At 39.2% G+C, this 26,064-nt stretch overlaps 1 protein-coding gene across 1 annotated transcript in view; it reads left to right on the top strand.

Annotated features, from left to right (window-relative positions):
• GRIK1 (glutamate receptor, ionotropic, kainate 1) overlaps window positions 1-26,064 on the top strand; it is a 151,048-nt gene that overhangs the window by 82,016 nt on the left and 42,968 nt on the right. The window contains exons 4-7 of the mRNA XM_010001824.1: window positions 4,245-4,426; window positions 12,455-12,508; window positions 14,230-14,403; window positions 16,686-16,829. Coding sequence (XP_010000126.1) covers window positions 4,245-4,426; window positions 12,455-12,508; window positions 14,230-14,403; window positions 16,686-16,829 — 554 coding nt within the window. The remainder of the gene's footprint in view (window positions 1-4,244; window positions 4,427-12,454; window positions 12,509-14,229; window positions 14,404-16,685; window positions 16,830-26,064) is intronic.

Genomic DNA, 26,064 nt, shown 5'->3' with positions numbered 1-26,064 from the left:
TACAAGGAAGTCCCAGCCACTGTTTCATGTCTTTACGAATCTAGGGATTACTACTCCTGTGGCTGAAATAATATAGTGTGCTGACACTCAAAACGTTCCAGGCAGTGTCATTTCCCTCACTGGGAATTGGATTTTGGGTTAGAGTGATGACATTTAGCTCAAACTCTTTTTATTTCTCATCTCTCATGTTTTACATTGTTACACTACAAGAAGAAGAAAATGTATTAATCTATAATTTTTTTAGGGGCTGCTTTTCTGTGAAGAGTGGCTTCATTCCTAAACAAACTATAAACTCAGAGCTGTAACAGTGAACTTTCAGTCATCCATGCTCAGATTTTTCAGGTTGAGATTACGTCTTCTCCCAGTTAAGAGTCTAATTTGAGGAGTGTGTGGAAAATCCTGGTTTTATACTTCATGCTACACACTGCTCCAAGCCTACATGCCATAACAGCCAGCTCCACCACAGAGACCACATACTATGCCTGTTTGCCAAGGTGAACTATGACTCTGGACTGTGCAATGTTAAAAAAATCAGTTCATCTAAAGTGAGCTCACGTTTCCAAATTATCCAAATTGTTTGTGCCTACCCTCCTTATCTCAACCATTATTCACCAAGCTGCCAATTCTTGTAATCCAGAAGTTTTTCAGCCATAACTTTTTTTCCAGTCAGTGATTTTGGAGTGCATATAGAGACAAGAGCACTACAAATATTTGAACAGCTTAGCTCCAACCTTCACAGACCTCTGGTGTTTCACAAGGCTTTCTAACTGACATCTGCTTTTTGAAATCTGGCAAATGGCTCTTTTTCAGCCCCACTTTTTTCATAAGCAGGTTATATGATATATGAAGATGGACACTTCCGGGGACAAGTGCTTTATATCTAGCAAGCTAGCCATGTTTACAGAACTTGTAGCACCAAAGGCACTCTTTCTCTCTCAATTACAGTCCCAAGTTTTAATTTTTCAGCATTTTACCACCATAGCAGCTTTACTCTTAACTTGTCCCGTGCATACACTGGGGTAAGCTGTTCCATGTCATATACCCTTTCTGATACTGACAAAACATTAGCACTTTTTTTCAATCTTCTAGAATTCATTCAAGGTTCCAATATTTATCACCTTAGTTGTTAAATGTTAATAACCTACTGAATGGACTGTCAATGATAAAGAAGTGTTATATAAGCAGGTTTAGAAAACCTGCAACCTAAAGTGCTAAAAATTGCTTTTCGAATACTTACTCATCCTGCTTCTTATTAAGCATCATGTTAAATTATACTAAATGCACCATGTTAAACAACTTTACTGTTTCCTCCTTTCATTAAAAAAAAATAAGGAAATGGGGAGGTGAACACTGTTAGTGATGCACATCACCATGCTTACTGCCAATGTGTATGATTATCTGCCTGTTGTAAGATTATGTTTGTGTTAGGCGTGTTTGAACTCCTGAATGCATTACACATAATTTTCTGTGGTTCTAGATATCTTGAAGGGGTATGAAATATTCAGAATCTTCCCTATATTTTTACTCAAGTGGTGGAGCAAATCATTTATATTGATCAAATCACTACTTGTAGTTGGAGAACTGACTCCAAAACTTACTGAATCCATCAAGGTTAGACACCACAAGATACTTTCTCAACAAAACAGAAAATTCCCAACCCTGTTTCTGAAGGAAAAGGGGAAAGTGTTTAGGTGTTGTGATAAAAGGCGGCAGAATACAGTCAGTAGGCCAGGCAAGTTAGTGATGCAAGTCTGGTTTCCATCCTTATAGGTTTTGTTTCAAAGCCCTAAATTAGCCTTTTCTCTCAGCAGGTCTGACTAATACTCTCTTGAGGGCCTTTACAGTTCAGGCTCATCCACCACAGCTGCCACCTGGCTGGACTCTACAACATCTTTCTCCAGTGCAGTCCTGTGTCACTGTTCAAGTCACATCACCCACTTGACAGAGGGGGGTTGGTGCCCAGGATATATCACTTATGAGCACTTCCCAGCTTGAATGACTGCTTCCTTCCTGACCAGGTGGACAGCCTGGTGCAGGCTGAGCTCCAGGTGGTCAGACCACATGGAAGAAAAGAAACCTTTATAAACACTGCACTCGTCCAGACCTTCCCTGCCTCGCCCAGGAAGCAGATTAAGCCCTTCACACTTAAGAATTGTCCCAAATCAATATTTGATGGTACTATGTCCAAGAGTCTGGATTTGTCGAGCAGGAGGACGAGGAAGGAGAGTATTGGTGGTTATTCCCCTGTGGTATTAATTATGCTGGCAGGTAGTAGATTCAAGCTTTCGCTTGGTCCTCCAAAAAAATAATGGCAGCTCTTTTCACAACCAAGTGCTTATTTGTTTTCTTCAAAAATTCTTTTGTGATTTCTTCAATAAACTATAGTCAGGCTTTGCCTTCATTTCATGTGGCAGTAGGAAGTGATGGGAAGTGCAAGGTGCAAGTCTCATTTAACCGAAGTAGATGTTTTAAGGCCCACAACGTTTTCCTTCTTCTGAAAAGGAGATGAGTGTGTGCATGCAAATCCTGTTATTTTGTTCCTGCAGTTCAACATGCTTGCACTTAAGTACTTTTTGTTGCTGAAAAGAGAAACAGCAATATTCAGTTTCAGGCTGTGGATAATACACAAGATTCCCCTCATGCTGGACTCCTCCTCCCAGATCTCAGTTTTCCTTCTTAGAGTTGCTATTTGTTATAGTGGCCAAAGCACTGCTGCCAAGGGCTGAACATCTCAGTGCATGGTACAACCAAGCCAGAGCTTTACATCTCGATAAACTCCCCTACTTGTTAGTCAGTGTTGGAGGCATGTGTCCCATTCTCAAAATAATGAGCTCAAATTGTTTCATATTTACACAGGTTGGCTTCCAGCCAGGCTCCAATCTCACAGTACATGCAGTAATTTGCATTTGAATAATCAAAATGCTTAATATTCTATATTGATTGTTGATATGTGAAAACCTGCAAAGAACAGACCCAGCATTGCAGGCAAAGGGAAAGATATTTTTTTTCAAAACACAATGCTAGCCCTTGAGTGAAGCCAACAGCCCTCAACATAGCAATGACTTGCAAACCTCAGAAGGAACAGGGATGCTTTGTCTTGTCTTGCATATACAGCATTGAACCATTCAACCAAGGACAGACAAGACAAATATATACCCACTGCCAGCAGGAGAGCAATGATTTTTTTCATATTAATAATTTGTAGGATTTTTGTTTAAGAAGTGCTTCTCTCCTGTATTCTCACTCTCTTTATGCATATTTATAAGGCATCCTTGCAGGAGATAGCGAGTTTTTTGTGGGTAAATTACAATCATGGATAATGAGAAAGAGACTGTAATGACACACCTCAAAGAACTCTTAACTGTCTTAGTTTTTGAAGGCACTACAAATTACATAGGAGTGCTGAATTAGCTTGCAGAATTGCACTGTGTTTAAATACTTAGACAAATCTTAACTGGTTGAGCTCCACTGGCTTCAAATAAGCTGTGGAGGTTTGTACCAGCTGAAGTTATGGTTTTAGAAATCATGTTGTTGTGCTTACTGACATAGAGCTGAATCCCAAAATATTTTGGTTCTTCATAAGATCTCATACTTGTTGAGTGACCTTAGGGAAGTTATTTAATTTTACTACGCTTTCAGGCTTTTTGTCTCTAAACTGATAATAAAATAAATAAAAGAATATTAAGGCTCCTCTTCCAGGACATTGCAATGTATTCTGGAATGAAGACAATTAGAGCCATATGGATGCCTATTAATAATAATTATTGGTGTCAATCAAGCTAACCACTGGCTTATAAGTGAGCCACAGTGGAGGTTCTGGACATTGAACATGTTTTTCCCTCTATCTGCTCTCATCTGCTCATGCTTGTCATTAGGTATGAAAGTCCGTAAGGAAGTTTCTTCAAATCTATGTTCTTGTTTAATATTGAAAAAATAATTTACTTTCAGGAAAGAAGCATTATATCCTTTTTTTTTTTGCAACAGTAGCAGTATGGGTTCAATAAAACATATCCTATGGTCAACTAATTAAAAATATGTTTCAGAATATTTATACATTGAAGCCAAGCATAACCATGAAAAGCAAAAGCTATAATAATATTAGTTAGGAAGCTGGCAAATATGAAGCCAACAACTACCCTTTGGGTATGTGAAATATGTTGGGACTGATAAGAGATACTGTTTAAGTGACAATAGATACTAATTGTACAGAATGGTTACGTTTATAATTACATATCATTTTCCAGGTCTAATTCGCCTGCAAGAGCTCATCAAAGCCCCTTCAAGATACAACATTAAAATCAAAATCCGCCAACTGCCCTCTGGAAATAAAGATGCCAGGCCTTTGCTCAAAGAGATGAAGAAGAGCAAGGAGTTCTATGTGATATTTGATTGCTCACACGAAACAGCAGCAGAAATCCTCAAGCAGGTACGAGGAAGGTGGTGAAAAAGCATTACATTAATTTTAGATCCTGAAAGTTCTCAGCCTCTCTGGTTTACCTGTTTAGGCCATACACTTCTTAATGGCAGGGACAAAAGTTGTTATAAAGCCTGCAGCATCATCTGAACACTCAACAGGACTCCAGGGCTTCATAGAGGCATAAGGACCAGCAGCAGTACTGACATCTGCAGAGAAGCCCATAGATATCCTGCAGATGGAAATCAGCATTTTTTAATATTTTAGGTTCTGCTTAATTAGGAATATTTTTGCATCTATTTTAGCTTTTCTTGGTTTAATCAATGCAGTTTATATGTCTTCACCCATGGAAAACAAAAAAGATTGAGCCAATTTTGGAGTGCTTAGGGAGCAGCCCCCATTGAGCCTCCACAGAGGCTGCACACCAGGTTCAGCACTGACTACAGAACAACCAGGCATTAATCCACTGCAGACAAGAACATAACCCTGCATTCATGTCCCGGTAACACAACAAGATTTGGTTGGCTGGCACTGCCTCATTACGCTTTAAACTCTAATACAGCAAGAAGATGGAATGGAGTAAGTATCAGAAGAAAAACAAACACCTTAAAACAAGGAGAGAGGCTATTGTGCAGGAGTTGACATACCCCTGACCTCAGTGTGAGAGTTGGACAGTCACACAATGACAAACACCACAAAGCCTGATGTTAATGGGCTGGGACTGTAGCAGGGTCACACAGAGTGGTGATAATTAAAATTTACTGTTGTCACCTAATATATGTTTCTAGACAATCAAAGTCTAAAACACTGACTCCTGCAATTCATTGATCTATAGAAAATAATACCAAGCAAGTAATACACTGTGAATGGCATTTCCTTTTTGTTGCAATTGTAAGTAGGAGAGGGTTTTGATTTTACTGTCCATCATTCTAATGGGAAACAGTGATCCCAGAAGACCATCAGAGAGGTTCCACTGATCTAAATGTACAGATACGGGCTGTCCCATAAAGGGTAAAACCTGTGTTTCCATCCCAGAAAGTTATGCTGAGGTATTTAGTTACACATAGTAGCATTCTGTAAGACAACTCACTGGTTGCATTAGTCTGTGGAACCTGAAGCTGTCCTCTCCAGACTGAAGAACCTTGGTCCACTGAATACAGACATGCAGGATGGTGTCCTAAATCAGATGCAGCAGAGCTGAGAACAGCATATAAGTTCCTATGAGCTGGTAGAATTAGATTTATTGCTGGTGGGGAAGATGGCCTGTACTAATTTTTTTTATTTTCTCATTGTGAGTTATGTATTTAAGCTACAGCAGGGCCAGATGCAGGCATGATATTAGGAATGTGAGGAAAGAGCAAGAGGAGGGTGTGCAATCATGCAGCCCCTCTCTCATGTGATGGGCAGAATGCTGTAGCGAATGACTGTAATTGAGAAGGAGGGTAGATAGGAGATCTGCTGTCCCCTCACCCTGCTCCCTGTATGGCTGTCCAAAAGCATTAAAACAGGACAGCAGGAACAAACTGCTCTAAAATGAAATTTTTAAATGACAACATGAATTTTCAAGGTTTTGCAAGAAGAGAGTACAGATGTCTGGCATGCTCCAGGAGGCACAAAGCTTCAAAAATATCAGGCTGAATATGGGGGTGGGAGGGAGGGAGAAAAAAAAGAAAAATAAACTTAATGTCAAAAAAAGAGGAAATGCTAAAAGATGCTCTAACACAGGGCAAAGTGGCAGAATGGTTTTTGTGGGCTATGGATCAGGGAGAACACTGACAGGCTGCAGATACAGATAATGCCCTCCAATGCCTCAGAAACTCAGAGAAGGATGGTGTATGGCCATGAGAGAGAGAAGGGGAAAATTAAGAGAGGTACACCTGTGTATCAGATCTGTGGGAAAGGAAGCAACATAAATATAGGCTAGAAAGAAAGGGAAAATGGCTTTTATGTGAGATAGTTCTGTGCCTGAATCTAGATGCTGGCAGCAGTAACTGAGGTGTTGAACTTCCTCACTGTCAAAGGCAGCTGTGAAATGAGAAGATTTGCATCACATGTGACTCATCTGATGGTGGGATAGCTACATGAAATGTGCTGGTTCGCATTCTCATCACTGCACACAGAAACCTCTGTATAATTTTACACCAAATAGAAACAAGATATTGAAGATAATACTGTAGAAATTACTTCATGAAAACCCTGAGATGTTATTAGGAAATATTTGCAAATGATCTAATAGATATTACAGGAAAAATACATATCATTGTTAAATTCTATAAGATTTTTAATAGCAGTAAGAATCAGAGGGAACAGTCACCTAAACCTGAGCCTAAAGCAAAAATTTCTTGTCTGCCTACTGGATTTTCGATAATGTAGCAGATGTTTAGTAGCCCATAGAGAAGAAGAAAAAAAAAAAAAAAAGGAAGTGGAGATTTGTGGTGGCTTAGGTGGTGGAGGGTATTTTACAGATTAAAACCGCAGCAGGGCTACATAGGCACATACCCACCACTGCTTATGCTCGGTTCCTGTGTCCTCCTCACCCTCTGAGCCTGCACAGGTTCCCTCTTAAAAGCTTCACACAAGGGTTTGCACTTCCCACCTTCCAAGTGCAAGGGTGCCCCTGCTCCACCTCCGTTGCACAATTCGCAGCCAAGCTGGGCAGCATCACTCACCTCCTCCAAACCTCCAGGAAAGAAGCAAGAAGCCACCCCCACTTGCTCCAGCCCTGTTTCCATGCTGTGGGGCAGTGAGGCATCCTGCCAGCAGCATTTCTGCTGCTTCCAAGCTGAAGGCACAGGCAGGGCAGAAAAGCTGCTGCCCTTCTTCTTCCATCAGTGCCCATGCTGCCATGATTGGTGGCCACAGCAGCAGCTCTGCAAGCAGGGGCTCCTCATGCCAGTGCTCAGGGAACACTGCTTGTGGCATGGCTTGTTTCACAGGAAGGGAGGACAAGGGATGCCTAAAAGCTTTTTATGGGGAGCAAAAGGATTAGCACATGTGAAATTATGTCCTGAGAGTCAGCATATGGAGCTGGTTTTGGGAGTGTGGAGCTACCTGCCCCTGCCACATCACCGAGCTGTGGGACTAGGGGAGGTGACCATTTCACTGGCCTCTTTCAACATCTTGTTTACAAAACACCACAAAAGACAGATTTCTTCTTCTAAATGAGGCTATCTTTTCCTTATTTATAGCTTCAACTAAAATACCATTGAGCCATGCTTCTTCCTTGTGCACGAGAACAGGCGAATCAATAACCTAATTTAAACAAAACACAAAGCCTGCACACAGTTGAGTAACCTATTACCTAAACTCACACATTTCCCCTTTTCTCTGAAACGTGTCCAAGAGCACAGCTTTTCACAGTCCCAGTCCTCAGTCAGCTGAATGAGGCCTGGCCCTCTCATCACCCAGATATGGAAGGAGTGACAGGAAATTGTGATCACCAATTCCTGCCTTTTCCAGTAGTCACTTTGAGTTTTCTCTCCATATTCCCTCACAAGGGTTGGTAATCTCATGCAACTGGTGCATGGTGGCTAAGAGAGTATTCCAGCGCTGTTGTCTTTACCAGGTGATCACCCAAACCAGCCCAAAGTGACTCAATCCACAGGGATTAAGACACCCTGAAATTACTTGGATCAAGAAGCTATGCCAGCAGTGTTTTCAAACAAAACGTACTGCACCACCAGAGCTGATGGAAAATGTTGCAGCTGATCTGACACTCCCATAGTCTACTTTAAAATCGTGGCTGCTGGAACTTTAAAACCCGTGAAGACAGGCAAATCATCTGACAAAGAGAAAGATCTAGCAAAGAATTAGATGCTAAAAGCAGGAGCTAAGTGCAGTTGTGGCTTCTTAAGATAAAATTGTTATCTCCAAAGTCCTGCTCATGTCCATGTTGAACGAACTCTATACCACTCGAGCTGTACTGCTGCTATGACTGACTGGGATGCAGATTTCCAGTGAGTTAAGCCATGTCCAAGTAAAGCTGCCTACTCAGATTCTAGGGAACCACTGTAAGCACAATATAAAAGTTTTATATCAAACACTTGAGAGATGCAAGGAGGTAGAGGAGCTTTTGTTCATTATGGTGTATCTTCCTTACCTTAGAAAACAGTGGTGGTATGAACTAATTGAATAATTAAATGCATTCTTTTAATGGTCATAGAATTAAATAATAACATGAGTAAGGAAAATGCGAAGGGAAAGCAAGCAAAGTACTTGATGCAGTTCCTGCTAATGTTTCACCATCATTTTGGTTTCAAGCTGTCTTGAAGGAGGACTGAGACTAGTTCAAAATGAGCTAGTGATTTTTTTACAAGATGAACAAAGAGCCGGAATATAATGCAAGACAGGAATAGGGCACCCAAAAAGATTTTCAGACATAAAGGATAGTATTTTTATCTAGTCTCTCTATCCACTTGCAACATGTATTTTGACCACTGATCTTGTTCAGGTTCACATTATAGTTCATGACCGTAAAAATCCAGGTCTGTGAAAGATATAATCAACCCATATCTGAGTTTGGCTGAAAAACAGATTTTATGCAGGCCAGGAAGGGTAGGAGATCTGCAAGGAGAATGCAGAATATTTTAGCATGGTTTCACTAGTTTACATTCATCTAAGTTCCACAGTAAGTAAAAGCTGTTATTATTTAAATAGGAAATTTATATCAGATGTATAACTATTTAAATAATTACATGCAAAATTATTTAAATGAGAATGTGTAATGAAATCTCATTCTGGTTTCTCATGAGCAGCTATATACACATAAATCAATCTTGTTGCCTTCCCTTCTCTCTCCTGGGCTGCCCTGCTAATTTTGTTTAGCGGGGAGGACCCTTGCTCTGTGGGAACAGCCTGTGCAGCTGCTTTGCCAGCTACTTCAGAGGCATTCCAACCTGCAAGGAGGCTTTTCTCCTAACATGCGTTATTGTCTCTCTCCTGATAGTTCCTAGAAGCTTTTTTCCCTGTATCTGCTGTGTTGCAAACACACAGCAGAAGACAGGTCCTTGCTGCTGAGAGTGTGCAAGTGCAATTCTCCTATTTACACTAATAGAAGCATCTGAGCCATTAACACTTTGGGGTCTCCAGCATGAAATTCCGCATGCTTCTTGCTTTTGCTTTAACTTAATCTCCTGTTTTCCTAATACCATTCTCCAGAATGGGCCTTTGGTACTTTAATCAAGTCTTTCTTAATTGGGAATTGTATTTTGTGACCATGTTACTCTGAAACATAAATTATTATTTCGAAGTCTTTACAATCCATGAATAAAAAGCACCCTATTTAGATCAATCTACGTAGAACACTTCTTACCTTTAACAGTCATTAAGGCAATTGGCTAAGAACCAGTTAAGGCTGGTCTTGTGACCAATGTTAAGTGAGAGGGCAGTGGCAGACCAAAGCCTAGCCTGGGACAGATCCAGCACCATGTCTTATTCATTAACCAGACAAGGACATTTGTAATGTATGCATGACACTCAGAAGCTCTCTTCCAGCTGTCAATAGCTTCATATCTTAATTGAGTCATTGGTAATAGAGAAAATTAAAAAAGCAACATGTAATCAAGCCCTCCTGGGCTGTTGCAATACTTTCTCTGGAAGAATTTCAGCAAGCATCTCTCATGGAGCCCTCGGGTGCAGGGTCCTTGGCAAAACCATGACACCCTTCCAGCAGTTGCCATTATGAACCTGTGGCTTTGTTATGGCAGACAAAATTGCTGGCTGAGCCTTGTTTTTCATATGTAACTGCCTTGGGGTTTTGAGTTGTTTGGTTTGGTTTTTGAAGACAGTCCTGTAGCATGACTTTTGAAATCATTATCATTCACAGGAATGTGTATGTCATTCCAGCTCTGTTTATAGCAAATTACTTGGGAATCAATATTCTCAAAATGTTTTCATCAAAAGTGTGTTCAGGAGGTAAACACTCCTCTCAAGCTACTGCCCTTGGATTAGTGAGGAAAGCAATAACAGGGTTACCTTGGATTAGCTAGCTGGATATCCAGTAGCAGTGTAGCTACAGCAGCACAGCTAGATAATGCTTCCCAAATGTCCAGGCTACACACTTTATAATCATTCTATATAATATATCTGTCTATTTAACATGAAGTTGTATTTTAAGGCATTATATGGCTTTGCTCTGTTCTGGCTCTCCATTGCTTTACTATTTCTACACAGGTAGATTGCAGTTTATACCTTCTGATAACAGAAGTGCAGTGACTTGATGTCAGCTCTTCTATCTCAAGGCAGAATTGAAACTGTAATGAATCGATAATTTTAACCTGGGCATTTGTATCCTCCTTTTTACATGTATTAGTATGATCTTATGTTCATACTAATGTAACTGTGAGGACCAACTGCAGACTTCCTGTAGAGGACCAAATAAATTGAAGTATACAGAGGTTTACCTGCTCTCAAACTACATTTGTATAATACAACAGCAGCTCTGTGCCCTATATGAAATAATTTGGTTATTTCAATACAATGCCAGCTCAAGAGATCTGCATCATAATAATCCTGACTAGCACCTCCTTCCCATGGCAGGGACCTTAGACACAGAAATCCAGCAGCTCCAGGGAGCAGAACTGACTCCAGCCAGGTCAGCTGGGAAACTCAGCATGCAAAAGTTTCCACTGATGCTACTATATATCATTTTCTGTGCATAAACAGGGAATGAAAATCAGTCCCCAGGATTGCTAAGTTGCTCATTTCTACAGGTAATAAAATCACTCTAAGAAATGGGATAGAAGATGATTAATAAAATAGGAAATAAAAAAGGCAATTTTGACATATAAATTCTGTGGCACATTTCAATAAAATACTTGCCTTCTGGCTTGGTTTTTAGTGGCTGGAAATGAATTTCTTGTTTGTGATTAACACTGAGCTGTTTTTATTATCTCCTGAAGCTTAGAAAGTGCAGGTTTTCTCCTTTTTTATGTGAGGGATTGGCATACACAATCACACAACTGATTTGCAGAGGCTTTTGCCATGAAAGAGAATCTTGGCAAGCCAAATCAAACAGCTATTTACTGTCTTTCAAACAGCTATACAGGCACTGCTAAGAGCATCCTAAAATACTAATAATAGCAGATGCTTATGTTACTGTGATCAAGACTGAATAACGTCTAACCTTTGTCTGTGTTACTGTCATGGTAATGAATTCTTCAGTAGCTTCCTAGCTCATAATTCCTCCTCCTCTTCACAAGACCCCAGAAGGGGCAAAGTGCTGGTATCATGGTGATAGCGTGAGTGGATGCGATGACAAGTGTAGGTGATGCTGGGCTGAAACTGTTGAGCATCCTATTCTGCACCCTGATTAGAGGTGTTTGGCATAAACATTCACAGTGCTTTTTGTAGAGGGGCTGAGGGAACAAAACACATTCTTCTCAAAGTTTTCTGCAACATAAGGGCTGGGAAGAAAAACTTCATCCTCTTCTGCTCAAGGTGGCCAGTCAGTATGCATTTAAATTCCATCCTTACCTTGCAGACCTTCAAAAGTCCAAGTCTGGAAAATTGTTCCAGACCAGAAATCCTTTAGTACTGGTTGTTTTGACAGCCTCCTGCTGACCTGCATTCCCCAAGTGGAACAAAAGGCATTTATAGAAGCTGTCTTCTTTTTGTTTTTCTTGTTTACTTCAGTGAGCACTCACTAAGTGTCTTGTTGTCACATGGTATTGCAGAATACAAAAATTCTGCACCTAAGCACTTTTCTGTTGTCTGCTAGTAAATTCTTTTTTAAAACTTCTGAACTGCAGACTAAAGAATTTCACTTTCAAAAAAAATCAGCTTCTCATTATCACTAGTAATTTTTCTTGTCCTAGAAGTTTTGAAATCTTTAATCTCTTTCATGAGCAGAGGTGATAAAAACATAATTTAAATAAAATAAGAATTTTTTTTGCTCCTGAAGAAAATGTAGGCTTTATTTTAAGCAAGTTCCCATGACCGGTAATGTGTTGTTCCAGAGTCACCCATGCTTTTCAAAAACCAGTGCAGAACACTGAAAGTATCCAGAGTAAAATCCATTCACCTTTCAATCTCTCTCAACAGATTCTCTCCATGGGAATGATGACCGAATACTACCACTACTTTTTTACGACACTGGTAAGGAACACTAACGATTTGGGAATGAATTTTCCCTGTTACAGAAAAGACAACTAAAATGTTCCACTTTTAGATCTTTACTGCTGTTATTCGAGGATAACTCTGAAGAATGAGTCCTAAGACTCCTTAGTAATATCAGGACTCACAATTTTGTAAGGAAGCTGTCTGCAGTATCTGTGAGGCTGGCTAACACTTTAATACAACAAAAATTAATTGCAGTATAGTGTTTAAGGGGGAGCCATTGGTACAGACGGATGAGAAAACAAAAATAATCAAATCAATGAATGGCTTTGCAGTGAAGCTGAGGACAAGAACTACAGGCAGAGTGGTTCACTGCTAAAATGTTTAATTTCTTTATAACAACTCAAAATCACTTACTTATAAAATCACTTGGGAAATTTTGTAATAAAATACAAGTCCTAAATTTTCTTCTATAGTGCATATCTATAAATACTTATTTCAACACGTTTGCCATATTTTAAGTTATATGCTATATATAAATATAACTCAATCCATCCTTAATGTCCATTTGCATTGTGGTCTAGAAAGAGAGCAAATAACCAATATTGCTAGGACAGTCCTGGAGGGCTGGATTATGTCATATGCATCAGATTCTTCTTTATTTGCTTTGCATATAAAATTTTATGTAGAAGTGAAAAATCATTTTTAATCCAATAGTCAATTCATTAGTCAGAACAGACTCTCTAGCTGTTTGGAACCTGAAGTAGTTGCTTGAAATAGTTTTCTTCAAGGCCATCTTAACATCAAGAAAAGTGGGAAGATTTCAGAGGTACTGTGGAACTTACAGTTTTATCCAATAAGCAGTCTAACATAGAATGGAAACCACCACCAACAGTATGTAGGAGATAGCATAGAGCACATATTAAAACAAGCAGTAAGCAGTGCTGGTGGTATCTCAGCATTGTGGTATTGTAAATGTTGACATTTTGATGGTTACTGTGGTATTAAGCCATGACCAACACATTAGTCATTTTAGTAGCCTGCTGGGATCAGCAGTAAGTTGTTTTGAAAAACAGCCTTCAGGCTTTGAGGAGCAGCTATTGTGTTTTCACAGCCTGATAAATACAGCTGTGGAGTGTGCCACACAATTACATCACTTGGAATACCCATTATTTTCCTGTCCTGTAAATGCAGAGCCCTGAAGCATGTGGACTTACTGTGAACCGGCCTGGCATGTCCATTAGACACACTGGCAGCAAGTGACCTGAAGGAGGCAAGGCAGGAGAAAAATGGAGCTCATAAGTAGTAAAAGTGTATTGCTTTTTACACCCCTCAGAATTTTTCCCTCCCCAAGCTGAGAAATAAGCTTGACATTGGCTGGTCAATTCCTCATGTTGGTTTGTCAGAGCTGTAACACTTTTAAAGGACTGCTGTAAATTAAAATTAGATGCTGATGTGCAGGCTTGTTGCAAAATACTGCTGTTGCAGTCTTGCTATGGGGAACTGATTTTTATGTTCCAAAAAGCAGATAATTAGGTTTGTCCTACACTTCACAAAGCTTTAGTTTCTTCAGATTTGTATCTGAAGGGGTCATGACTAGGCTTTGAGGAAAAGCGGGACATTCAAAGGGGAGAAAAAAGCAAACAGTACTTGAGGTTTGGATTGAAAATCAAATACAATTTCGGCCTGATTGTACCTTCTGATCATTTTGTTTGAATATACTACAACTGGTTTTGTTTGTTTTCTTAATGGTGATTTAGGATCTGTTTGCATTAGACCTGGAACCCTACAGATACAGCGGAGTAAATATGACAGGGTTTCGCCTGCTCAACATCGATAACCCGCAGGTTTCCTCAGTCATTGAGAAATGGTCAATGGAGCGTCTGCAGGCGCCACCAAAACCAGAGACTGGCCTCCTCGATGGCATGATGACAGTAAGTGAACAACCCCAATGGTGCAGGGGCATATACACTGTGCTTTTGCAATGCTGTTCTAGGAGATCTGAACAGATCCCATTAGTGCTTTATTTCACGATGCAAATGCTGAAGCAGCATCCCCAAAATAAACTTCCTCTTACGCACTTGCCCGTTGAACCGATGTTGGGCTCATCTGTGTCACAAACTATTCCTGGGCAGCTCAGAGATGAATGGTGATTCTCCATCATGATGATGTGCAGCTAACATCCTTCATCTTATTGTTGTCAAACGTATATACTGCTGCCTCATTTCTCTAATTATGTTCTGCATGGAGTGAAGAACATAGCAGGGTATAAAACCTTTCAGAGAAGATGTGTGATTTATAACCTGCAGAGGAAGATATTGTAGATGTGGACAGGTAATAGCATTTTTTAATTGGAAAAGTGCCCTTTCTCTTCACTTCCATCATATACTGCAACTTCAGCTTTTAAGATATAATTTAAAGATAAATGAAGTGTATCATCAAGCCAGGAAATTAGGATTTCCTCCCTACCCCTCCTCCAACAAGTAAAGGAAAGAATAGGAACAGCTACATGGGCAGTGTGATTCCATTCAGTTTTGCCGGGTGAAGGGTTGTCATCTTTTTGCAATGTAAGATAATGCATCTTATATACAGATTGGAGTGAAAGTAATATAAAACACACCTTATTACAGATGATTGCAGGGGAAATTTTGAAACATCCTAATATCCTGAAGAGAAATACATTATGTGTGCTATCTCTGGCACTTCAAAAAATATTGCTTGTTTGGGAACTGCCATTGTGCTCACTGATACACACAGCAGGGGAGAAAGCTGTCCCTGGGAACTTCTGATGTGAATAAGCAAGACCTGCAAGGGTTGCTATTCACACATAGCTGTTCAACTACATTCACTTCACTGTAAAACTAGGGAAAAAAAGTTCATACTAGACTTCATGCTCTCCTTAGTATCTCAAACTCTTATCCTCTCCTTTGCATCTCTATAACCTCTTAAGGTCTTTGATGCTCTGAAACAGCATGAGCACCAAGGAAAGTATATTCCTAGTTGGCTGTGATCATTTAAGTATTCATAGCAAATTCTGTTTATTCAGTTTGATGGAGAGCTGCCATACTGCTGTATTTCATTAGACAATGAGGCTATGACAAGCTGCACAGTATAAGGGGATCAGGATCACCTGCCTTATTGTTAACTCAGGATTTTGCCTATGCTATATTATGTGTTCTATATATGCTCTCTCTGTATATGTATATATATATATGCTAGAATATCCTCTATTATTTGCCCTGAAGTGAGCTTGTGGGAAGTCAGCAGGGCATGACAATGACAGTTTTGAGTTTGCATCCCACTGTATGCTCAAATTGCTCACAGAGGCACACATAGTTGTTGTAATGGGATCTTTGCCTTTCTTTGCAATAATAGGATAGGAAAATCAGAAGAATTCCAGAATTATGTATTAGTTCCATTCTTTGCGAGGAGAGACATCAATATAAGGTGGTTTGCTTCAGAAAATGAAGTGACCTTCTGTTTCTTCATGCAACCACAAGGCCTAAAACAGAACAAAAGTGAAGGGAGAAATAAAAGGCTAAGAGAGGTAATACAATCTCCTGGTTGCCACGTGGCAGGATGGATGAGTAACAAGTTACACAAGGACAGGATTCAAACATCCAAGTCTCGCAATGCTGACAACATATGAACACTGTGGGTTGCATCATGTTATCAAGTAAAAACATTGGTGGTCTCAGATAGGAACGCAAAGTGAGATGCTCTGGAGCATTTTCTCCAAGTTTCTCCAGAGTCTGGGACGCAGGCAGTCTGATCATTCTGATCAGGTTCCCAGTCATCACATGAAATTCAGTCCTGAAGGGACATGTCCCTGCTCTAATGTAAATACCAATCTGAAGTCCACTGACATTGATGGGAATCTTTCCCTTGACTTTGAGGGATTTAGCATCAGACCTTTAGTCTCTACGTCCACTTGGAACAACTGTCTGTTTTAAGACACTTAACACTGAGCATAGCTGTTCCTGACTCCTGCTTGCCTCACCATTTATAATGTTTTCAATTAGCTCTGACTGTGGGACCATTGTTACGGGCACATCCTGACTACTGTGTCAAGAGTGATTTTGTTAGGCCTCATATTTCGATGGAGAGATGAGTCTTTTCCATAACAGCAGCCCAGGGAAATGGTTCTCAGTGTATAAAAGCAAGGACTGGGCACAAAGATGTATATTAAAGAAAGTCTTTGTGTTTTTTCATGCAGACTGAAGCAGCTCTGATGTATGATGCTGTTTACATGGTAGCAGTGGCCTCCCAGCGTGCCTCCCAAATGACTGTCAGCTCCCTGCAGTGCCACAGACACAAGCCATGGCGTTTTGGACCCAGATTTATGAACCTGATAAAAGAGGCAAGTGTGCACCATCTGCTTATGGTCAGCATAATCCTTCCCTTCTTCTTTACCTCACTGGCTTGTGTTGATGCTCCCTGCTCTTTGTCATATGCTGTGCTCTGGTTTCTGCCACTTGGATATCCAATTCTTCCTCACCTTACTAGCAAAAACATGTTGATTTACAGACACAAGACAGTAGTTTGCATTCTGATAGAGACTATCCAATCTTTCCAAAGAAGAAAGAGCTAAACCCTAGGTATGATAAAATCTCAGATTAATACACTGTAGGACTTCCCAAGTTTTTTGCTCAGTTAATGTTTATCATGGGCATTTATGATTTATAAAAACATGACATAACAAAAAACAGCCATTCTAGAAATTGAAGTAAAAGTTAGTCTCTAGCCCTGTCCTGGTTTCACCACTTAATTCCAGTTGTTTTCCAGATTGTTTGATCAGTAATCAATATCCAGAAAATATTGCAGCCAGTATTTCTAAGGAAGTAAATTGCTTCATCTCATAAGAATGTATCACTGAGCTTCCTTGATCGACAGATATTCTAAAAAATACAAATTTTAGCTGAAATCCTTTCACTCTTCTAAAAATTCAGTCTTTATTATCAATTTCAGATGGAAACTTTTCCTTTAGGGAAGTATATGGAAATGCAAATTGGAAATTATGTGAAGTTTCCTACATATATTTCATCTTTTCCCTCAGTTCTTCTCCATGACAGTGTGACTTCTATCAAAGTCACACTCATTAACACTTCTGTAGGTGGAACAGGACCTGTAGGCTGAGGTACAAGGTAAGTGTTAGCAGCACATTGGGGTACACACCTGAATCCAGGAATATATTAGTAGCAAGCTGAAAGACAAGACATGTGGTGGTTTCAGAACATGTAGAAGAGCTGTCATCACCTTCTCCAAACATTTTTAAATAATGTAGGTTTTTTTTTTAGAATTGCCATAGGCAGTATACATCATGGAGATTCACCTACATAGAAAGCCTCCAAAGTTACTGAATCAGTACTCTCCACACCAGGTATTTTCTGAATGTTAAGGTTTTCTTGTAAGCTTCTCTCCTGGAAAGTATAAAGAAAAGACAAGGTTGCCCCCGGTACTCAGGGACCTGACATAAGAATTGAGGAAGCTTTGACATACTTCCTTCACTGCGACACAAACATGGGAACACCCAGAAGAGACAGGGAAGCAGCATCAGTAAAGATTATTTTTCTTGCACTGACATCAGCCATGCTGCATGAAGCTCCCCTGCTGGGGAGGAGGTGGGAAAACTGTAGCAGGAACAGTAAGAGACAAAAGAAAATGATCTCACAGGTGTCTGTAATGAAGAGGAACTTCTTCCTCCCTCCCTTCTGATTTGATCTCAATGGGAAACTTTGCTCTTGTACTTCTCAACCTCAAACTAAATGAGGTAGCATGCTGCTCACACAATTTCTGGTACATTTTAAGAATAACTATAATGAAATTGGAAGTTAGCAAATCAATTTGTTTCAGTGAATGCACCTGCATAACTCTGTAGTGGTGACCTAGTTATTTTCGTCAGTGCTAAGTATATAGCATGAGGGTCCTGAATCCTAAGCCAGAAGAAGTACTTTGACCAAGAGGACCAGACATATCTCAGCAGATCCAATTCAAAGCTTAAGCAATTATACAGTTCACATTGATCATGTACAGCAAGCTTCACTTGAATGTAGGGAGATATGTGAGCTAATTACTGATTGTTTTGCAGATAGTGTCATTCATGGTCACTAAAACATTGATTCAAATACTCCAAAAGGCTTATCTTCCAGTTCCTGTTCTAGCCAAAAATGATGGCATAAGATATGGTTTAGTAAGAGAGTATTAATTTCCCATAAAGGCTATAACAGGTGTTGGAAAATAAATAGTGAATATATTTGGACCTCCCCAGTTCATGTTAGGATCTGGTTTGGTCAACAAGGATAAGTGAACTGTATAAATTAGCAATCAAGTGAAAAGGTATGGAGAAAAAAAGTCAAGCAGGCAGAATGATAGTTTGGGCTCACATAAATGAAATTTAATTTTACTATTTTGTGATATGATACTGGAAGTCTATGAAGGTGTTTTACAGACTGGTTTGAAGACAAATATTCTGTACTGTAGTCTAAACAAACAACTTGCAGACAAAGAAGTTACCTGCAATGAGCCCAGCAGGTGCTGGAGCTTAGCAAGTACTTCAATGGCTCTGCGGTGGTTTTTTGTGTTTTATTTTAGTGGTGATAAGAACTGCAGTCATCTCATTTGCTTTCTGGGCAAATACTAAAAAATGTCAGACTGATGGTAATAGAAAGGACTTCAGAACCTGCCTTGACATGAGCAAAGACTAAGGTGGAAAGCCCCTGACTTGTATAGCAGCTGACAGGCTGCTTCTTTCTTCATTCAACAGATGACAAATTAATTTTTTTTCAGCCTGTAACTGTCCTGTTGGGAAGTCAAGGTTCAAGTCATATCTAGTGATTACGTACACACAAATTAGCTTCTTCCTGGAAGCAACTGGAAAGTGAAGATCCTAGGGCAGATACTGCCTTTTGTTTTATGCTGGTCTAAATATATGTACGTTGGAGTTTCTGAATTTTCAGAGTATGCAAAAAAAAAAAAAAAGAGGGCTAGTTTAATATAAGACTACTCCCCCCTTGGCCTCTGGACTTCAGGTCAGTGTGCCAGGTAACAGCAGTAGCAGAAAAAAAGGAGGCTGAGGGGAGACTTCATTGCTCTCTACAACTACCCGAAAGGAGGTTGTAAAGAAGAAGGTGCTGGTCTCTTCTCACAGTAACTGGTGATAGAACAAGAGGAAATGGCCTCAAGTTACACCAGGGGAGGTTTGGGCTAGATATTAGGAAGAACTTTTTCACTCAAAGGGTTGTCAGACACTGGAACAGGCTGCCCAGGGAGGTGGTTGAGTCACCATCTCTGGATGTGTTTAAGAGTTGTATAGATGTGGTGCTTGGGGATATGGCCTAGTGCTGGACTTGGTAGAGTAGGGTTAGTGATTGGACTCAATGATCTTGATGGTATTTTCCAGCCTAAATGATTCTGTGATTCTATGATCCACTGCCTTCTTTTTTTTAATGACCAAGACTTGAAATGGTACCAGAGATACTATAGGAGAAAAACACTAGCAAAAATTTTTTGAGGCTACACAATAATCAATTACAGAAACAAAAAGAGTGATCTTCTATGGTCTAAAGACCTCAGGGGGTAATGCTGATTGTAGGAAGCATTTGGAAATTCGCATGCAAAAGCAAGCCTGACTAAAGCCCCCCAGAGCTGAGGATGGCTTTGAGGTCGGAGAGGTCATCAGCAAGTTCCTGCAAAGGAGCATATTACATAAAATGCACTATCTGAGATCAAGACTCTTCTATAGAAGAGTAGAACTTTTTAATGAAAAGTAAATCCTTGTCAGAAGCTTGTCTTTCTCAGTGACTGAATGTCACTGATATTAAATGATAGTTTAATCTTTTAGTCCTTGTGGAATTGCCTTGCTGGCAATACATCTTACCCGTGCCTAGAAAGAAGAAAGAGGTCATTCTCTTTCTTCACAGAGGGAATAAGGAGAGAAAACAGGATTCTACTTTTCCTAAAAGAGAAGTGTGTGTAAACATGAAATAGCTGTTTATATTTGAATGATCAAATTTCCTGGCTGTGTCCTCTTTAAAGCATGAGATAAGCCCCAAATAATGATTGTCTCTTATTCACTTACCACCTAAACCAATGTGACCTCCCCTCACTGAAATGGAGTAACAATGAGAACTGCTGTAGAGAAATAATGCAGAAGACAGAGATGGAGACTAGAGATGCAGACTTTACCTTTAGTAACATCGTTAAATCCCCTCAAACAGAATCACACACACAGACCTCAAGTCTGAAGCATTTACTTCTACATTTCAGTTTCTGTTGTGTTTTGGACAAGATACATTTCAGGCATGCCTGGTTTGTAGAGACCAGGAATGAAAACAATCCATCTACATTCTGCATTATTTAAATACAGCCTTTCTTTGGTGGTGTGGCATTAAAAGCTTTCAAGAATCCTCTGAGCTGAACCAATTCTTTGTGTAGGTTAATGTACTGACCACAGACAGCAACAAGACAAGTGAACATACAGGCACTACCAGGACTGTAAAATTTCCAAGCTTCTGTCTCAACTATTTGTTAGAATTCTTCTATGTAAAAATGTCCCATCTAGCCTGGAAAGCCAACCTCACCAAATGGCTTAAAACTGAAGAAAATATCTCTTTCAAATGTATCAAGGTTTTCCAATTCTCTTTTCTACAAGTAATAAGTCTCTTTCAAATGTATCAAGGTTTTCCAATTCTGTTTTCTACAAGTAATAATTATATTGCCATTTTTCATTTTTACAGTCTAAAAAAAAGACTTTAATTGTCAACAACCTTAATTTAGCTTTTTTTTTGTACACAAGAAGAGCATTGTAAATGCTGAACATATTCTACAGTTTTTAAAACATCTAGCATTGTGAGACTCTGGTCTGTGAATGACACGCTGCTTCAAGAGTAAAATTAATAAAGAAAATAATTATCCAGTCCTTCCTTGTGTGAAAGGACAGAAACTGACTCAATATTAAAAAATCTAATTATGCAACAAGGACATCTTTATGATCTTAGGTGGTTATTTTACCTGCTTTTTGAAATTGGGATAATAATTCAAAGTGTTATTTGTGGAATCTTTCCTTCCAAACTCAAGACATTTAAGCAAATTATAGCATTGCTCTGTAGAGGAAGAAGCCTTTTCATTAGCTTAATTAGGGAGACTGGAAGACAGGGAAGCACTACAATTTTCGGTCACCACAAAAATAGTGGAAAGACCTGTACCACGGAAGCCTCTGAGCTGAACCAGTTCTTCATACAGACTAATGACCACGGAAGCAACAAGGTTGGTGGACTTGGTGATATCAGGGCTATCATGACTACATATCTTCAAAGCCTCTGGCTCAACTTATTTGTAATAATTCTTCTGAGTGAAGATGATTCAGTACACTAGTCACTTGTTGGCCCATACTTTCCTCCATAATGTGTCTACCTCCCCTGTGCTGAGAGTGTACAAATTACTTAGAAACTCCCATCTGTCCTGAGGTATCTGCTATATACATGCTTTTTCTAGGCCTGGTTGCTCTCCAAAGGAAATCAGTAGATTTCTCTGTTTTCCGATATTTTTAGAGCTGTTTTGCAGCTCTCGCATTTTGTGGGTTTTTTCAGCAAATAAATGTTGAAAAGTTTATATCCTTTCAATCTGTTTTACGTTTGCATAGCACTTTATGTGGGTGGAAAGTTCCTACTTTCTCATTCTGATCCACCAGTGCAGGTGAGATCCTGCCAGTTTGTTTTTCTCTTGGCACAGAGAAAGCAAGCAAGTATCCTCAGGATGGCTAGATTTCCAGGGAAGCTCTGGTGCAGGGAACAGAAGACAGAATGGATGAGTTGACAATGCCACAACCACAACCAGATTGATTTTGTCCAAATTTGGTGAGATGACTAACATTTTTTAAAAGGGACAGGAACGCACAAAATCTTGATTCACAGGATTCCATTTTCAGAGGATTCTTGATAATAACTAAATCCAAAGGAAACAGAACATCACTGGAAGAAGATTTTCCATTACAGGAAAAGCATGAATTTAAAATAAGGCAGAAGGCAAAGCAATCCATCTGGGGAGATATTAATCAATTTTTGTTAAAATTGGCAGCATCTCCAAACAAAGGAGCACAAAACATCTTGTAAGAGAACATAACTTTTTGTTTGTTTGTTTCATGGTCATCCCTTGAGGTGGAAGACAGATAGGGAAGAGAATATGACCTCCATAATCCAAGAGGATATGGTTAGTGACCTGCTACATCACTTAGACACAAACAAGTCTATGGGGCTGGATGGATTACTCCCTAGAGTGCTGAGGAAGTTGGCACATGTGCTCACCAAGCTGCTCTCCATCATTTTTCAACAGTCCTGGCTAACCAGGGAAGTCCCAGTGAACTAGAGGTTGGCAAATATCACACCCACCTTCAAGAAGGGCTGGAAGAAGGATGCATGGAACTACTGACCTTTCAGCATGACCTTGGTGCCAGGGAAGGTTATGGAGCAAATAAACTTAAGTGCAATTACGCATCACTTACAGGACAGCCGAGCGATTAGGCCTAGTCAACATGGGTTCATGAAAGGAAGGTATCAGTCATAGTGTGACCAGCAGGACCAGGGCAGGGATCATCCCCCTGTGCTTGGCACTGGTGAGTAATTTCTGAAGGCCCCTTTCTGAAGTAATTTCTGGTCAGTAATTTCTGAAGGCTGTCAGATACCTGACATGGCAAAAAAATATCAAAAGCAACCTAACTAAAACCATTAAACTTTCTGATTTTACTACTTAAACAAAGAAGGTTGCAGGTATGATACAAACTGAACTCTCGGGTTAAATATTCAGATTACAATAAAGATTTCCATACCAATATATTGATAGAATAACAACTGGAAAATGGAGCTGACTCAGCTTCTAAGAGCAAATACTCTAGACGCTTGCTATCAATTCAAACCACCAGATAACATCTTTATACCAATTTCCACCTCATCATCCTGAATCAATTACTATTGCAGCCTTAGTTTCAGCCAAAGTCAATTGACAATTTAGAGAATCAGTTAATTCAGCTGCTACCAGACTTACTAAGGTAAAACAACAGGTACTTTTAATATTCTGTTTCTTTTGTCTCTACCAGCCTTCACTTCTATTTCCAGATTTTATTAGCAAGATATAACTAGATCAATACATCATAATTCACAGTGTATAAATGCATTGACTGAGTAAATATTCAGCCTCAATGGGATACAGCTAATTTTGTAGATACTGTATTACACTGCTGCACACAGAAATGTCAATCTTTCTCAGATAAATCAATTGTATTTTTATTATGTATTTGTTTGTTCTTACTCAATATGAGTTTATCCAAATGTTTTAGTTAACCATTTATCTGCCTATGGCATATTTTCTTTTTCCAAGTCTAGTGTCCCATTGAGAGTTGTGTTTCAGAATAGAAAACTTATTTTTTTCAAAGGTCCTTTTTAAAATGTTCAAAGTTCCCCAGCCACTAAAAAAATGAAAAGGCTTAATCTTATTTTTACTTTTTAAACTATTTTTAAAATGATGTTTCAAAATGTGCAAATATTTCCACTCTTTTACTAATATTCCACGTATTCCAATAACCTGTGAAACAGAGCAGTTTTTTCTGAACCTGTTCTTTAGATCTACACTTGTAATTAACCTCCATGCAACTTCAAATGCAAGTTTTGACTTTTAATTGTTCCCACTGTTCAAAGAAGAAGATGCCTCATTTTGGACATATGCCCAGAACTGATGTTAGGGAAAAACATCTGAGACACAAATGTGTACCCCCAAGAGCATATAAGGCTATGACCACATAATTTACAAAATACATGTGCATATTGAATCTCACTTAAATGGTATGTTTTGACTGTTATAACTCTTAACATATTTTAAAAATATATAGACAAAAGGAGTTGGTGAAACTGAGTGAAAAGCCAGGAATAAAAGCTATTTTAGCACGGTATTGTGGCAGAAAAAGAACAGTTCTGTTGTTCAGCTCCAAAACCCTACACAATACCAGGTTCAAGCCTGATCTTGTGCAAGATATTCACGCTTTGAATTTGACACTGAAGCCTGAATTACTGTTTAATATCAAAGTATCATAAATTGATGAATAAACAACATTCCATTAAGACTATTTTTTTGATATAAGTACAATGTTAAACTGAATATCACTTATTGATTTGATGTACATTTCTAATTAATAACACTGTTAAGTAAAAGGTATTATCTTACACCACTATGATGTCATTGCTTTTCTTTCTTTTTGTAATGATGAATGAATGAATCATTAGCAAAAAAAAATTATTGGCCATCATCTGACCTGGAATTCAGGAAGCTATTAGTATATAGTACTCAAATTACATTCACCCATTCACCATTGCATATTGGCAGAGACATGTTAACATCATAGTCTTTTTGGACCTGTATATCTTTTAAAATGAAGGCACTAGGTGTTTGGACTGAGATAGGAAATTCATTCTCCTTCTCTGGTGGTCTACCAAAATAAACACCTGGAAGGGAAATCAATCTTGTTCTGAACAGGGACTTTACATCATAATTTCCTTTGGTCACCAGCTCACCAGTACATTTTACTTCAGCCAAACATCTACAAGCTAGAGTGAATAACAACGAAGCAACCACTGCAATTGCTAGTGTCTCCATGCCACTTCATGTACAGCATCTTCAGCTTTTAAGAAAAGGTCACAGATGAGTACATATGGGGATCTCAAACAGCAAATCAGGTGTACCAGAGTGACAGACTTGTTCTGTTTAGTTAGCACTACCTGCTTATAAAGAAGGTGAACACATATTTTAGTTTTGAACTGAAAACCAAACATTTCTGATGAGGGCTGTGGTGCTAACTGACCTCCAAATGCACAGGTGGGCAATGATATCTCCTCTATTGGGTCTTAGACTTATTAACAGAGGATAACTCTGATGGCTATGGAATTACTGACAGTTATTAATGCTCAGAGGACACTGATTGTATTGCTTGATGGCAAGGGATAAGACAGTGACTGAGCTCTTTTTCTCATGGTTTTGGTTTTTTCTTTTTTCCCACTCAAATTTTTGCTTTTTGACTACAAAACCAGATATCTGAAAAATGTATAAAATATAGGCATACCAAAACCTACTGTGGCCACACACTCAGAACACCATAGATCACTTTCCTACAACAAAATCTTTCAGCACTCTAAATAACAATACCACTGTACACTAATCAAAAGTGTAATGAGTAAGGAAAAGTTTACTTTAATTTTCCTTTGTTTTTCTTTCCTTTAGGAAGAGAAAGCTCCTACTTTATTAGAATTGCAGAGACAGTTGATAGATTTAAGTGATAGTGATATTGCTTCTAGTTACAGTGGAAACCATCACGTGCTCTGAGCCACACATCGATTTATCAGCTCTTATAATTAATCCCTTATTAAGAGAGATTCTCAAGGATTATGGAATATAGCAAGTCAGTGTATGACTTTTCCATTATTCTGGTCCACATCTAGCAAGACAAATGTAAATAAAAAGATTTCAGCATTCACCTTTACTGGGTTCTGTCTACCCCACTGAAAATCATGATGCTTCATAGTCTCTTTACTCAGGAGATGTCCAGGACTGTAACA

This window comes from Chaetura pelagica, unplaced genomic scaffold, assembly GCF_000747805.2.
Source record: "Chaetura pelagica isolate M959 unplaced genomic scaffold, ChaPel_1.0 scaffold637, whole genome shotgun sequence".
Taxonomy (NCBI): domain Eukaryota; kingdom Metazoa; phylum Chordata; class Aves; order Apodiformes; family Apodidae; genus Chaetura; species Chaetura pelagica.
Note: the sequence above shows the minus strand (reverse complement) of the source record. Positions and strands in the feature narration are given on the sequence as shown.